This window comes from Octodon degus, unplaced genomic scaffold (assembly GCF_000260255.1).
Source record: "Octodon degus isolate 3935 unplaced genomic scaffold, OctDeg1.0 scaffold00241, whole genome shotgun sequence".
NCBI classification, from domain to species: Eukaryota; Metazoa; Chordata; class Mammalia; order Rodentia; family Octodontidae; genus Octodon; species Octodon degus.
The window spans coordinates 122,910-139,493 of NW_004524817.1; the positions used below are offsets into that span (position 1 = coordinate 122,910).

The 16,584-nt window shown below is 39.2% G+C and overlaps 1 protein-coding gene across 2 annotated transcripts in view; it reads right to left on the reverse strand.

The window, feature by feature from the left end:
- Lama4 (laminin subunit alpha 4) overlaps positions 1 to 16,584 on the reverse strand; it is a 172,418-nt gene that overhangs the window by 106,563 nt on the left and 49,271 nt on the right. For both annotated transcript variants that reach the window (XM_023706138.1, XM_023706137.1), the window contains one exon: positions 1,416 to 1,517. Coding sequence is in view for 1 of the 2 variants with exons in the window: in XM_023706137.1 (XP_023561905.1) it covers positions 1,416 to 1,517 (102 nt within the window). In the remaining variant the exon portion in view is untranslated. The remainder of the gene's footprint in view (positions 1 to 1,415; positions 1,518 to 16,584) is intronic.

The window sequence follows — 16,584 nt, forward strand, 5'->3', positions numbered from 1 at the left end:
ATGGATTTAAAAAAAAATGTCACTGAGATTAAAATAACAGGAAACCGGAGATGGAAGCATTAGAAAGGGGCAGACTTGGGCAGCTGCTTGTGCCCACTTTGCTGAGGAGGACATCCTGGATGTAAGAGTTATTTAAGAATATGAGGGAGAGGCAAACAAATATCAGGACTAAATAAATACCACAGAGACTGCAAAGGTTAGTGTTTTGGCACTCAGTTCTCTGTCTCTAGACAAGTTACAACTTCTAGATTTAAAGTAAAGTTACAACTTCTAGGGTTCTAATCTACATCCTCTTTCAGTACACGCTTTAGAAGCCATTTAGAATAAACATTATCTGTTGCATAGAGATAGTTTAGTGTATTTAAAGCAGTGTTTTTGTAGCTCAAGTCAAATTACTCTTGAAATTTGATAAAGGATCTTTTGCCATGTTAAGAAGCGAATTCTCAAGTGCCGACCAAACAGCTCAGCAGATTAAAGCGCCTGCAAGCTGAGGCAGAGGTTAGGGGTTCAATCCCCGGGCATGCCGTGCTGGCCCTGCCCCTGGGGCGCCCTGAGATAGTGGTTGAGACTGGGCGTGGTGGCATGTGCCTGTGATCACAGCTCTTGGGAGGCTGTAAACAGGCGGATCACTAGGAGTCTGATCTAGTAGTAAGACCCTGAACACCCTGTAGACCCTTCCCTAAAATACAAAAAAAAAAAAAAAAGGAAGAAGTGAATTCTTCTGCCACATCACATGGCTAATGACAGAAAACATGATATTAGGGTACAAGAACTTAAAAGTCTCCACACTGACTTCTGTGGAAGCTACTTCTGGCAAATATTCCAATGCCCATCTTTACTAATCTGTTCCTTCACTAAAAATTAGAAATACATTGTTTGCTAGAACACATCTGTTCCTATCAAGATACAATGGTTCCCTGAGAAATAGTCAGTTGGGAAATTGATTTCAGTTAAGAGAAATGTCTCTGTGGGGCTAGAACATAGAATTACAAAGGCCACAAGAGCAGCGCCGTCTTCTTCATTGGCTACTTGGTTCAAATCTGTGTTTTTTTTTCTTAACTAATTTTGACCTACAGGCCTGACTATCCTACAGCCCATGATAGGCTATGCAACAACTGTTTTAGTCTCATTTATGTAGGATGACGCCCAACATATGGCAAACTATACTGTTACAGAGGAATCTGGAGGGATGGCTCCCTCCTCTGAGTATTATTTTCAGTCTTATCACCCCTGGCCTACAGCAGGCAGCCAGCTCCCTGGCTGGAGAGGCAAGAGCCCCTGCAGGACATGCACGCTCCTGCAAACGCCTTAGTGGCCACTTAAAATCAAAAGACGTTTACTTGATATGTTTTACAGGAGACATTAGAGGGTGAAAAGTTTGGTTAGAAATTTGCTCCTGGGTGTCTTCAACTTACCACACAGAATCCAGAGCCATCAGAGCATTCATTGGAGTTGCTGTTACAGTCACAAGGCAAACATTCTCCCGAGAAGGCACGAAAGAATCCAGCATCACATTTCTGCAACAGACATAAAAAAAGCATTTTAAGTATTGAGAAGATACATTTTGACCAGAAATTTCTTTTTTTCTATAATTTTACTGAGAAATTAATACAATGAGACAGTTTCAAATCAAATTGGTAGGACAGTTTCAATAATTAACACATTGCATACTGCCTTCCTAGTGGTTTATTTGTTGTACAAGATGCAGACATGATATCTTATTTACAAACACTATTAGAACAAATCCCTCTATTCCTTGAATTAAGAGAATGTAGCTATATGTCCATCTTAACCATTTTGAATACACAGATACAAAATGGTCATTCATCTATATCCCCTTTCTTGTTTAGTTTCATCATTTAAATATTATAGGTATATGAACTCAGCAAAATATTCTAAAAGAGTCCAGTAGTCCATAATAGCATTGGGTCTTCGGCTTGACTGGCAGTGTCAGAAATTGTTGACCTGAGTTCCCTACAGCTCAACATAACAACATGGCTTTATTTCTTACACTTAGTTTTTATATTTTTTTGCTGGATGGTTAAGACCAAGATAAAGCAAGACCTATGTAACAAGAATTGTAGCTTTTGGATTTGATAAAGACCAGCAATTTCTGAGAGAAGTAAAATATAATTATTAAACTAAATATATTGCTTACAAAGCCAAGTAAAATGAACTAATTATTATCACTCAGTGAAAATGATGTGTATAAATTTTGCTGCATATTTTCTTTCCCTCTTTCCCTCTGCAAAAGAGGGACACTTGATATTTTCATCACTATAAGAAAGAAATAAGGGTTCTAGGTTGAGAGTGAGAGATTGACAGCAGAGACAGGGAAGAGAGAGAGAGAGAGAGAGAGAGAGAGAGAGAGAGAGAGAGAGAGAGAGGTTTCTAATGTCTCTTTTCAAAACAAAACCACCATTGAATACCTGTCAAGGTGGCAATAAAGCTCTTTGGTTCCAGAAATCATTGGCAAGGACATAACAACTAAGAACTCTGTCATGGTAAGAGTTCTTAAAAAACTGTTCAGAGTCTAACTTTTTAAAGGAAAAAGTAATTTTAAAATTAATGAGTTCTTATATTTTTCAGGCCTATGACGGGGCTGATCATATATTTAATTTATTTTCTTAACTGTGAGGAACATACTATTTTCTTTCATTTTGGTAATGAAATAATGGGGCCCAGACAATGAAATGGTTTGTGGGAATGGCCAGCCGCCCTGCCAGGCACAGCTGACCTGCACCATAATAAACTGCCCTCCTGTGTTTTAGTAGTGCTTCCACTTCAGAACACAGTGAGACAGCTCCTCGTTTATTCAGTTGGGCTTGTGGCTCTGCATTTGGCTTTTCATGATGATGTCTTTGTGATGTAGGATAGAAATGGCACCATAGGCCCAGAAGGCCGCTCCCTGCTCTGCAAATTGACTTACATGTAAAGAATTCCAGACAGAAAAGAAGCTGGTTCCCATAGACATATAGAGCATGAAGTTCACAACTCTTACAGTTCATTGTAGGGCGTGTTGTCCTGGGTACCAGGAAATTTTTCACTGTACCTGGCTGAAGTTCCGATTGCCATGCAAACCCATTTTCTCTCACCTTTTCCTCTACAAAGAAAGAATAACTAGATTCACAATATAAAAGCACCATCAGTTTGGACTCTAACACTGAAATCCAATATTTTAATTTGAAGGACACTGACCAGAGAATTATGACATTTGTCCATAAAAAGAAGGCAATAGACTGTTATCTGGGGCAGTAAGAGAAAAGAAGTCTTCATGGGCCCAATTTATAGAGTGAAGAGTTTATGGTAGATGGTAAGCCTCATTTACAGTTTTCCTGAGAAGAGAGGACACTACAATTGCAGCAGGAAGCATTTAATTTAGATTCTTTAATTTTTACATGTATCTGACTGTTGTTATGAAGTAAAATGTACTTTTTTATTGTGATTTAAGAGAAACAGGTAGTTTCTCTTCCTAGACATTCATATACAGATATAGATCTATAAACAGGTAGATGATGACAGAGATCTGTCTATGCATCTGCCTTAGTTACTCTACTCTCACTGCTGGGACAAATACCTGACACCCAAATGAAAGAAGGAAATGCTTATTTAGCTCACAGTTACTGGAGGTTTCAGCCCATACTCAGATGGCTCCAAGGCAGAGTGGCACATGGCAGAGGGCAACCTTTCCTGACTGCGGCAAAGAACAGAGAGCAAAGGGAGTGGCAGCAGCTCAGGCAGCTAGCCAGCCTCTCTCCCTTCTTACATTATAATGTAAGTTGCCTGCCCCAGAGCAGGGGTAGCACCCACACCCACAATAATAAGTCACAAACTCCAGGAGCTGGCTCACAACTGTATGAGGCTTTGGGGGGACAACAAGACACAAAACATAATAGCATCTAAAGATATAGACACATAGGTTTGTATCTCAGGGGAGGATTGATTAAGCAATAGGTAACTTCCCTAGGTGTAGTGTACCTTAAATTTCCCTGTTTCATTTAAAAATATATCTTGGTCATGATCCATAAAATTGATTTGATGATCCATGAGTACATTGCATTTTGCAGTTTGTAGAGTTCTAAATAAAGAGTGTTTAAGAGTGGTCTTAATGTGCATTGTCTTGGTAGGCTCAAAGATACTGGTTTCTGAGCTCTCTGCCATATTTAGTCATTTGGGGGAGCTCCTGATTTAGTACTTTTGAGGATGAACCCAAGAAATCTGTAGGTTATGGGGCTGATGAGATAGCTTAGCAGACTAAGTGCTTGCTTAGGCAAGCACAGGGAGTGGGTTTTGATCCCCAGCATCACATGCCATGCCGGCTCTGTCTGCAGTCATGCTGAGTCAGCTACCCAAGACTGGGCATGGCGGTGCACACCTGTAATCTCAGTGCGGAGGAGACTGAAAGCAAGATGATCACTGTGAGTCCAAGCTGCGTAGTGAGATCCTGAACTTAATACCAAATATGATTTTTTTTTAAAAAAAGAAATCTGTAGGTTAATAATAAATAACTTGTATTTTAAAAGAACTTTGATTACAGAAAAATTGTGAAAAATCCCTAGTTTTTTTAAAGCATCCCATAAAGATTCCTATGTTTGACCAGGTTTGGAGAGCATTCCTCATAGTGCCTAGCATTTATTAACTGCATGATTAACACTTGGCGATTCGAATGGCTTGGGCCAGGGCAGCACATCTGAAGCATAGTAAAAACCACCGGCATACACTGCTAACCTGCCCACTGCTCTCTGCTAGGCCTGTATCAGTCTGAAGCAACCCAGTAACCAGGGCCCAGATTGGACTATGTACAAGATGAAATCTTTATGTTGTGCCAACTGGAGGAGGAGACTGCACTCTCAGTCTATCATTATCCAATTATCTACTCCCCTTGCATGAAGGATGACTTGGCTGTAGTCTCATACTGTGAGAAATGGGAAGAAAAGGGAGGTAGTCTCTTCTGAGTAATCTTGGCTTCCTGCCTAGAGAGCAGGGGTGGAGAGAGAAAATTCCTTTCTCGCTTGGTTGTGTCCACTTGAAAGATTTATATCTTTCAATTCTTCTATCCAGTGAGGAGGCAACACGTAGGCTAATGAAAGTTCTAATGTCACTAGTCGAACCCATGTACTGGATACCTTAGCCTTGTGCTGGAGAAGATTCTTGGAATGCAGGCTTTCCAGAGAAGTTCAGTTACCCTGAAGGAAGACTGATTTAAATTTGTATTTTTCTTTCTTTTCTTTTTTTGAGAAAGTACCTTGTTGTGCAACTTAGGCTGGCCTTGAACTCATTATATAGCCCAGTCTGGCTTCAAACTCCTAGAGATCCTTCTGCCTCAGCCTCCCAAGTACTGAGATTACAGGTGTGCACCACCGCACCTGGCAAGTTTATATCTTTATACGGAAATATTTTATCGTTTTTCTGGAAGTCATGATCTTTTCATAACATCTTTTCTAAGATTTCATAGGAACTGGCAAAATTAAACTTTTTAAATACTAAAAGGCAGATATTTTTCAAAATGAAAGCAGAGCTATAGTCCTGTTGTGCTCCAGGTTAATAATCACAAGCAGTAGTAATTCTAATACCTGTGCTGTTTACAGACTCATGAAAACTGGCTTTCCTGCAAATTAAATTAGCATCTCTCTGTCTTCTTTTGGAAGAGAGTCCAGAAATTACTGAATAAAGATGGTTTTTGTTTATGTGTGCTCAAGAGAAAAAGCCTTGGAATTGATTTTCAGAGCCACACTGATGTATTTCTCACATGAGAAGCCCATCCTAGAGTAGAAAAGTATGGCAATACTTGGGTGGGAAACTTAGAGAACTTAGGAGAATTTGTACCTTCTGGAATGGTACCATAGCCTTTAAAAGCATTAATAATTATAGCCAGAGGGCTGGGGAGATGGCAGCGGCTAGGGAGATGGCTCAGGAGAATAAGCACTTGCCTGGCAAGCGCAAGGGCCTGAATTCAGTCCCCGGTTCTGCCAAAAACAAACAAACAAATAAACAAACAAAATTATAGCCAAGGTGGTAAGGATGATGATGATGCTAACTGTAATACAAGTATTGTTAATGTCATTCAACTTTGTAAGATAATCAAACTGATCCAAATCTTATTTTTCTCCATTATAACATTCTCTCTATTATAAACTAGGAAATTAACTGACTGTGAAGCTGTACAATATTTAGTCACTGGATAGGTCATGCTGTATTCATTTATTTTAGCCCACAGAGGATGTATGGTGTAGCCTTCACTGTCGTTCTTCTGCAAAGAACTTTGTAGCTTATGAGGATTTGTTATGTGGACCAAGAAACACAGACAGGACCCTTGTGGGCAAAGCATTCAGAGGTTTGTTTTTTTTCCAGTGTGAGCCCACAGATAGATTCCACCAAGTTTTTCTTGTTGAATTGTTAGGTTGCTCCCAATATTTTGCTATTACAAACATTAGAAAGCAATTTGAAAAGGATAAGAACATGAAATAGTTCCTTTAAACTCCAGAAAAAAAGTTTAAAAATAAATAATAATAAAAATGTTTTTAACATACAAAAACCATGTGTCAGAGTATTTCTTTTTAAGTAGTTTATTTCAGTGCAATTTTCAATTTCACCATTTAATCTCCACTAAACCATGTGTAGACCTTGTTTCTCTCTAAGCAGCTGTATTATTACAGCTTGCCTTGTGCTCTACTACCAAGACTAGATGACTCTACACCATTTACTTCTGCCTGTAAAGAGTAAAAGTAGAAATTCTCATTTGTTTCTTGGTTATGATAAGATTGAGGCCTGGCATGGAGCAAAAGTTAAATTTACATGTACTTGTTTAATTTTACATCTGTAGGTAGATAATAGAACTAAAGATTCAGGAGGAAATTGACATGGAACGGCACATGTGCCCCTAGTGTTTAAGGACCCAGGGATGGCAACATGTGCTGTCATTATTGTGGAAGACTTTATTTTCCAAAATCCATCAGAATTAAAACAAATGAAGATTTTTTTAATGAAAGATATAACATTTATACAAGTGTTATCATTTTCTCCTCATTTGAGTAAGTCCCCTTGAAAACACTAGATCATACCAGCAATGATATCATTGTACAGAATATTCTTTGAATTCTCCTAAGTTTTAAGAGTCTTTTTTGGTCCAGTTCACACACTTTGGTTGTGACAAACTTCTAAAAGTTGTTTGAAATTATTTTCTTAAAAATCGGTACTAAGCTAAGTAATAAAATTTAGAATAAAACTTTCATAAAAATCTCACTATGTCTCCCAAATCCTGTCAACAGAGGAGCCAATTACTGTGATGGACTACAAGCTACTACTTTTAGACAAATAGTGAATCTCTGAGAGGTTAAGGATTTCTGTTGAAAAAGCCTGACTGACTAAATAATTTAAATGTTCTAACAGCAACCTCTAGAAACCTAAGGTCCCCATCTGCCTGAAGAAAAACAACAGTGGCAAAAAAATGCTGGAATTTAGCAAGAACTTGAAGTTGCCATCGGGCATAGCCTGAGGTCTCTGAATAAGTATTTCTGTGCCTAAGAATATTGTATCCTAATCTCCAGCTTTAGCAAATGACAGTGAATTGATTATAATAAAATTCTAGTATAAACATTACAGTTTACAGCTCAGGTGTCTATGTCAGTAGGATCTTTTCTACTTATAATTGGAATAGATATTTACCTTGTGTCTTCAACCAAGAATCTGTAATCATCTTGCAAATATAGACTCCACACATTTTCTTTCTTAAAGTAGACTTTTAGAATTTTGATTTACCATGTTTTTGTTTTGATTTACTGAGGCTCAAAGTAGAAATCAAAATTCACTCAGTGGTGTCCAAAGTTATTGTTACCTTTCACATATTTAATATTCCTCAAATGTAACAACCTAGGTTAATCTACTTTTGGCTTAGATCTTTATATATGTATAGATTTTTATATATGCATAAGAAATACACTTTTCTTTTGTCACCAAGTAACAATGAGTTTACTGTTAGCAAGGTCCAATTTTTTTTTTTTTGTTTTAGTACAAAATAAAAGACACTTTGTGAACTGAGTACTATGCTCACTTAAGGCCTACATCCTATGTCTGCCCTGAGAAGTTCTACACAATGCTCATTTCTATCTGCTTAAAACTTGAGCAGATTTAACAATCTGGTGGTATTTAAACATGTTCTTGTGAAGACCAACATAATTTAATTTATTAAAAACTCTTTAGCCTCTGTTAGGAAGGATGACTTTTAAAAATATGAATTTTTTCAATTAGGAAACATTTATAGACTTTTTTTCTATAAAAATATGGTAAAATATCTGTTAGGGGTTATGTCTATTTGTCCCCGCAAAGCCTCATTCAGTCATGGGGTGGCTTTTAGAGTTTGTGATTAATTCCTAATCCAATGCTGGGATTGCAGCTGCAGCCCCTCTGTTTACTCTTTGCTGTTTTCTACCACTTATCTCAGTCTCAGGCAAAGTCTCTGGACATGAGCAAAATGCAGACAAACTTTCTGCCAAGCCATAATACACATCATCTGGAGTCCAACAGCAAATGCAGTCCTTCCCAGAAGAAATCCCACCAACCTGGTCTTTACAGGCAGGATTTCTATCAGAATTCTGGTCTTCTGAGCTCTGTGACCTGAATCTCTGATACATGTAGAACAGTGGAAGCTGTTCCAGCACTCCTCTTGTAGATGACATCTCTGAACCCTTCCTATCTCTTCCCATAGCCATTCTCAAAGGATTTAAATCCCCATGGTCAGGTTTAGTTACAGCAATAACCCCACTTCTTGGTACCAAATTCTGTCTCTGTTACTTTTCTCTTGTTGCTGGGACAAAATACCCAGCATCCAAAATTAAGGAAGGAAAAGTTTACTTAGCTCACAGTTTGTGGAGGTTTCAGTCCATACTTGGCTGGCTTTAAGGCAGAGTGCCACATGGCAGAGGGTGGCAGTTCATCATGGCAGAGAACAGCAAAAGCAAAATGGCAGGAGCAGTGGCAGCAGCAGGAACAGAATGTCTGTCTCCCTTACACTGCATTCAGGCTATCTGCCCCAGACCAGGTATAGTACTCACACCCATAATCCTAGCAGTACTCACACCCATAATCCCAGCACCGGATTATGAATTAACCACAAACTCTAGAAGACCTCTCCATAACTGCATGAAGCTTTGGGGGAACAACTAGACACAAACCACAACAATATCTAAGAGGGAAAGCAGTCACAGATTAAGCTATTAATAGCTCCTGGCTCAATGTTTTTTAGGTAAGACTTAAAATACACCTATTTTTCATATATAAACCTATAATCAAAGAATTAAATGATATAAATACATTATGCAATGTTCCATTCAAGAAATTGTCCTCCTGATTGATTTTATTTGAATCTGGAGAATACTATTACCCATGTATCCTCCCTTGGGTATTTCTGAACTCTTGTTTGCATAATTGAAATTCCTCACATTGTAATAGACACAGTTAATTTTTAGATTTTTGACAGTGATTTCACCAGAGCTTGACTTGGAAAATGGTTTCAATATTCCTCAGAGATTTATCCAGTTCAAAGGTATTTCTTGTGATTGTCACAATAAAACTAGGGTAAAAGCAAAATATGGCTGACAGCCTGGTTCTGCCTAGTTGGCTCTTATAGCTTTCTTTGTTTCCTGCTTAGAACTCTTGTCTGCTATACCTTCTCTAATTTACAGAACACTCCAGCTCTCAGGGAAATAAGGACAATGGCACAGATCCTGTGGAAGTGTGAGGAGCAGCTATTCCTAAACAAGACCCCTCAGTGAAGTGTGGAGAGATAGCTCAGTATTCATGCCACATCTTTGTAGCTCTACATTGGTATTCTTTATTGGTTGTTGGGTATTTTCATGGGTAGAAGTCACTGCTCCTCTTACAGGTCTCAAATAACTATCCTTAAATCCTGTTTATCAATCATTGATTTGGATAGTGCATACCAGCAGACTTGGGTTCTACTGAAATGCTAGTAAATGGCCCTCTTTATTTGCAAAATTGAAATCAAGCAGAGGTTCACAGACCCTAAAGTTATGCAGATTTTTTCTTTAAGTATTGGATTTGGGGATGATTACTGTACATTCATTAATATGGATGAACATTTCTTTAATTTTTTCCTTGAAAGGTTATTTAAAATAATGCTTGAGTTTTTCATTCATTGTCATGATTGTCATTTGTTTAACTTGATGAGGTTTCAGTGGTGTCCTTTTTCTTTTTCTTGAGATCCATGTTCTGCTAACGTCTGACTTTTTGCTCTGGATTCTCTTCACATTGCTGCCTCTCTGTGACTTGTTGTTTTCATTCCTTGCCTTCTGAGCTGTGGTTACACAACTTAGCCTCTACCAGATTTTTTTTTTTGTAGATCTGAAAACTGACTCAATTTTATTTGACTTATTGGGCCAAATGCCGGGGACACATTTCCAAGAAAGGAAGCAATGTTGCCCACAAAGGCTAGCTCTAAGAATGAGTAGAGAGAAATGACCTCAGAGCTCAATGTTAGGGGATTTTGGGAGGGCTCCCTAGCTATGTAGACAGAATCAGGTTTTGGGATGACAAATGTCTCTGTCATCTCCTTTTGAGTTTTTATGAATAACAGCTAATATCTCAGGACTGACGCCAGGCTCTAAGCGAAATGCTGTTCATGGATGATCCAGTTCACTCACTACCAGTTAATGGCCCACAGTCCAGCCAATGACTAAAATTATCCTTTCTTTTTACAAGAAGGTTGGAGATTGGCTTATGTATAAATGACAAGGTCTCCTGTCTCACACACTCAGGGAAGCTAGCAGAGCTGTTACTGCCATAGGGAGCCTCAATGGTTTCTGTTGCTCGTTGGTAACCCTACTTCTCTCTTGAGGGGCAGTCTTCAGTGACCCTCACCCTGGGTCACTTAAGAGGCCATGTAGAGAGCAATTAGCAGCACTGGTCTTTCTTCCTTGTGTTTTCTCTCAGATATTTATGCTACAGTGAGTTACCAGTAAAGGAGCAAGACAACCTGAACTTCTATTGTGCTCACTTAACTCAGCAGATAGGATGGGAAAAAGTCTCATTTTAGCTCTCTTCTGTTTAAAGCCCCTCTTTGTCTTATCTCATCCTATGCCTTTTGCCCATCCCAGAAGAGATTGCTCTATCACAGGAACTCCCTCTACCTGTGCTCTGGGGCCTACATGTCTGTGGCCTTCAGATCCTACTCAATTACCTACTCTTTCTCCCTCCCAGATCATCTGCATTAGTCAGATTTTTGTTTTTCTAACAAAATATCTAGATCAAGCATGTTTTAAAGAAAAAGGGTATGTTTGTATGTATGGTTTCATAAGTTCTGGTCCACAGTTGGCCCTGGCATTTTGGCCCTGTTGCGGTATAAGCCTGTGAGAGAGGAGGCTGCTTTGCCTCATGAAAGGCCTGAGGTCTTAATATCCTCTTCAAGGGCATAGTCTCAGTGATCTAACTTCCACTAGGCTTCCCATCCCTATAGGGCTACTGACTGGCAACCAGGCCTTTAGTATATGGAAACTTCTGGGGAACTCCTTAGGTTCAAACTTTAGGACCATCCATTTCTTCACACTTTTGAAGGCAAATGTGCAGGTAGGTAGTGAGTCCCATGTTTAACAAGCCATGGCTACTTCCTCGAGTTCAGAAGCCAAGCACAGCATCTCTCATCTCTGCTTCCCCATCATTGTCTTCTATTGTTAAAAGAAAATCATCCGCAGTGACTGCAACTGACCTGGTTCTGCTGGCCCCATGTCCATCCCTGCTTCTGCCTGCCTCCTGGCTTTGGCCTTCATGGTACCTAGGGTACTGCCCTGACAGAGTAGTCCAGGGACACTTGTGTGGAGCTCTGCTTCTCTGGTCTTGCTTATTCTCATTCTGGTGCTGGATAGTATTGAATTTTTTTCCTTGAAGTTCTTTCTCCTGTTCATTTTCAGGACAACTCTCTCTTTTGTTTCTTCTTCTGTCTGTATTTCTCAGGTTTGTTTTCTTAATGGTTGCACTAGTGTGGGTGGATCTTTTCACTGCTCGAGTTTTTTGGTGCTCTCCAGGGTACTTCTGGGTCCCTCTCCTTTCTATACATGCTGTCAGCCTCTCTCACATTTCATCCTCCATCCATATCCTGGTGACTCCCACATCTCTCTAAATATCCTGTGCTTTTCTGACAGTCTCCTACCACTAAGTGCCTGTTATACAAGTCCATCTCCTGTTCTATAGGTACATAAAGTTGAATGTCTCTCATTAACATTATATATAGGCCTTTCCCTACCTGTTTTTCTCTTATATCTCAATTAATGATAAAGACTATATAACATATAAAGAAAAAGTAATACATTAATACCTTTACATTACATTCATATGCATTTTAATTTATTTATATGATACAGGGTCTCATTACAGGTGGTGCGCTGTGGTACTGGAGATCAAAGTCAGATCCTTGTGCTTCCCAGGCAGGTGCTTAGACCATTGAGCTATCTCTCCAGCCCCTACATTCATAAATTTTGAATGATTCAAGAAAGGCTTGTACATAGAATAACAAACTTTATGAAGCAAGTTCTATATCTTTATTTTTACCATTGCTATGCTGTTTGTTCAACATGTGTGTTTAAGTGAAAATATATGAAGTATCTCAGAAATTAAAGTCTCAAGTCAGAAGCTACTTTACACAGCTCTGAACCTTTATAAACTTACTCTGCACTCACTGTAGAAGTAAGGCTAGAAGTTCCCCAAGTTAATTCCTATACTTTATACAATATTTATTAATGGGTGAGTAACTGGAATGTGCTAATTTGAGACAACATATTTGTTATATTATTAAAACTCAGCAACAACAACAATGCCTGCTTAGATTTTGCACAAGAAAAGAACTTTCAGCCAGGAGCATTTTGACACTGATATTGTTTAAAATTGCTGCCATAGGTACATAATAAAAGTCATACTAAATTTTAATACATTTTATTCTTATTTGTGAATTCCCTATGCAAGTACACCCCTTGGTGCATCCACCTGGGTCACACTGTTCTTATCTCTTACTCCCTTTGTATGTCATTGTCTCTGATAGTTTACATTCTACATCTGAAATAGTATCAAGAGGGTTTTCGCCTTTGTTCTCAATATCACAGCTTGGTTCAGGATCTGTCTTTCTCTCAGATTTAAAAAAAAATCTAACTCATTCCTTAAGATTCAGCCTCACCTGCTTTAATTACATTACCTACTTCTGCCATATATCACCATGTCTTATCCAACTTGCATTTGCACATACTGTCACAGAGGCCAAGATGGCTCTCTGCCTCCTATTGCCCAAGAATTTTTCCTCAGTCTCTTAGGCTCGGTCATTCCCATTGCACCTTGCAAATAGCTCAGTGGAGCTCCTCGCATTTTAATTGCTAACATATACTCCTGCCTCTCTGAGACTGCTGTACGATCACTGAGACTGAGACAGCCTCTTCGTTACCCTTGTGTCCTCATCACCTATTACAGTGAGGAGCAAATGATATGTAAATGCTGAACTATGCCAGCAGGAAACATCTGTTTGACTCTCTGGAGAATGAGCTAGGCGAGGGCCACTGTACATGCACCTTGGACAGCAATGTGGAGACTCACAGACCAGAGTGCGAGTTGTGTGTAAATTTTAAAGATATAATGTTGAGGGGAAAAGTCAGCGACAGAAGAAAAATAGTATGATATTTATATTGTTTTTTAAAAAAATGAAAAACAATGCTATGTAATACTTGGTGTAGGGACACACACATATAAAAAGAGGCAGGACAAACAGACAGACATCTAAGAAATCAGGCCAGGTAAGTCTAAAAAAACAGCAATGAGATTGAGGGTGCATCTGTGGGATTTAACTGTAAGGGAACTATTTTACTTATGAAACTACACAAGGGGGTCTAAAATTTTCATGAAAGAAGATAATGAAGACATAAAGTAAAGATGAAAAAGAAAAACAAAAGATGCTACTTAAATTTGCTATATTCTGAATATCCATATCTAAACATGGGAAAGTCTCTAAAGTATGACCCCCAGCCAGGTGTGGTCGTGTATGCTTATAGTCCCAGTACTCAGGAAGCTGAAGCAGGAGAACTGTTTTGAGTTCAAGGCTAGCCTGGGCTGTATATGGAATTCAAGTTCAGTCTGAACTATCTAGCAAGATCCTGTCTCAAAAAACCCATAAATAAACAAATAAAACATTAGCCCTAGGAAGTGAGTAATGTGCTGTGGACAATGGATTCAGTTGCATGTGTATAATTTCCCCAGCATCCTGGCTCTTCACTTTATGTACCATTACCATTACACAGTTAGAAAAATAAGCATAGGAACATTCCTTAATTTACTCTTCCTTTGTTTTTCACTTACAGCTAGCAGCTGCCTCCTCTGATGTGGCATCTTTCACAAGTCATTAATCTGTCTCAGGAAAAGCTCTACCAGCTTTTAGTTTCTTCTGGGTAATTCTTTAATTTGTATCCACTGTTATTTCATTTTAGCAAGAAAACTCCATCTCCTAGGCTTGGCTATCTGTAAAACTTGGAACATTTTTAGGATTTTTTTTTTTGTTGTTGTTGGCCCTTACTAATTTAAGAAGGCAAAGGGAAATGACTCTTAGAACAATGTGAAATGCCCTTATTTTCCAAGTGACAAACTAAAATACTGAAATCTAAGTAAGAGTATTTTCCAGAACAGTTTTATATCCTTAGGAGATAACTGGGGGTCAAACTCCACCTCTTCAAGGAGCACTGTGGCTACTAACTGGAGCCACAGTTTACATAGCAGAATGAAGAAGGTCCCCCAAGCCAGGGAACACTGCACTGTCTGTATGGATGGAGTTAGGAAAGATCAAACAATAATTCAAACCAAATAAAACTGAAGTATGAAATTTAATATTAGATTCTCAGAGCTTGTCAGTGTTCTTTGTACAACCTCTTTTTTAAGGAAAAAAAGGTTTATGTAGCTCAGTTTGTGGAGGTTTAAGTCCATTGTATAATCTCCTTACTATCATTTTATTATATGAAGGTAAGATACTGGCAAATTAAAACATCTGGTTGAAGTAGGATTTTTCCTCCAGCAAAGAAATGGCGGCGCATCATGAAGTTCAGGAGTGGGTTGTTGTCACTGATGGAGTCAGTCAGGGGCCCACCCGGAAACAGTTCACCTCAGAGGTTTCAAATGAAGAAAATGGAAAACCATTAAGTGGGTGATGGTTTAGAGAAGTGTGGGCAGGTCAAGGCAGTGAGGGATGGAGAAGCTGTGGGAGGAATATGTGAAGGTCTTCCACTCTGAGAACCCAGGAAGTAAAGAACCCAGAGAAAGTGGGAGGAGGGAGATGGCAGGAGAGAGCTTCGGTCTTGGCGGGCTACTGGGTCTGTTCAAAAGGCAATACAAGGGCAGGATGGAGCAGGGTGGCACTGCTGAACTCTCTTGTCCTCTAGTTCTTGGCTTCCAAGAGAGCTGGAGTCCAATACTCTCTCAGGGTCAGCTTTCTGAGGCAAAGCAAGGGGCTTGGGCAGGTCTTGGATCTGTGGGAGAGCTGCAGAATAACCAGCACCCCTCCTTCTCAGGGCTGAGGCAGGAGAATGTAATTAAGCCACAGTAGGAAATAACCACTGCCTGCTCTTCATCTAGAGACTATTCAGCCATCCCCAGTACATGTATGAGATGCCATCTAATTAACTTTCTCAGAGTCAAAGATGAAGGACTCTTTCAAATATCAACTTGCCTTTACCAGATTTAAAGTTTCATTAAAAATATTAGCTTACCTACAAGGATGATATTAGACCCCAAAGCAAAATGCACAGTCAATGGTTGTTAGAGAAATATTAAGTGTTAAACCAGTGTGGTGACGCACGCCTGCAATCCCAGCACTCTGGAGGCTAAGGCAAGAGCATCGTCTCGAGTTTGAGGCCAGCCTGGACTACATAGAGAGTTCAGGGCCAGCCTGAATTACAAAGCAAGACCTTGTCTTAAATAAATAAATAAATAAATAAATAAATAAGACAATAGGACTGAGTTAGAAACAATACAATAGGATTATTTACATACAATATAATTTCAATCTCGTTCACACAGCCCATGCTTCACTTTCTCTATTGGGAGCAGTGCATCTCCTTTGTGTTTTCTACCTCTTTAGATAAATCTTCTCTTCAGTCTTCCACAGGCACACATTGCTAAAAATATCCTAAGCCATAATAATGGCTATTTTCTCTTCCAACACCCGAAACTCAATTTTACATTTCATCAAAATTAAATCAACTCTTTCTGAGAAGTAACTTCATTACTGAAGTTATTTTTTTAGTTATTTGGTACAGGGTCTCACTACATAGCTTGAACTTGTAGTGATACTCCTGTTTTCAGCCTCCCCAGAGCTGGGATTACAGATGATTACAGGTGTGCGCCACCACGTTTGGACTAGGTCACTGGCTCAGTGGCCCCTGGGGTGGGGCCAGCATGGCATGTGGTACTAGGGATTGAACTCTGGTCCTTGCGCTTGCCAAAACAGGTGCTTAGTCTGCTGAGCTATCTCGCTGGCCCTGAAAAGGTCTCTTTAAAGGTAATTACCCTAAACATCAATTTGGTAGCAACAACAGAATTTTAAGTGGTTGC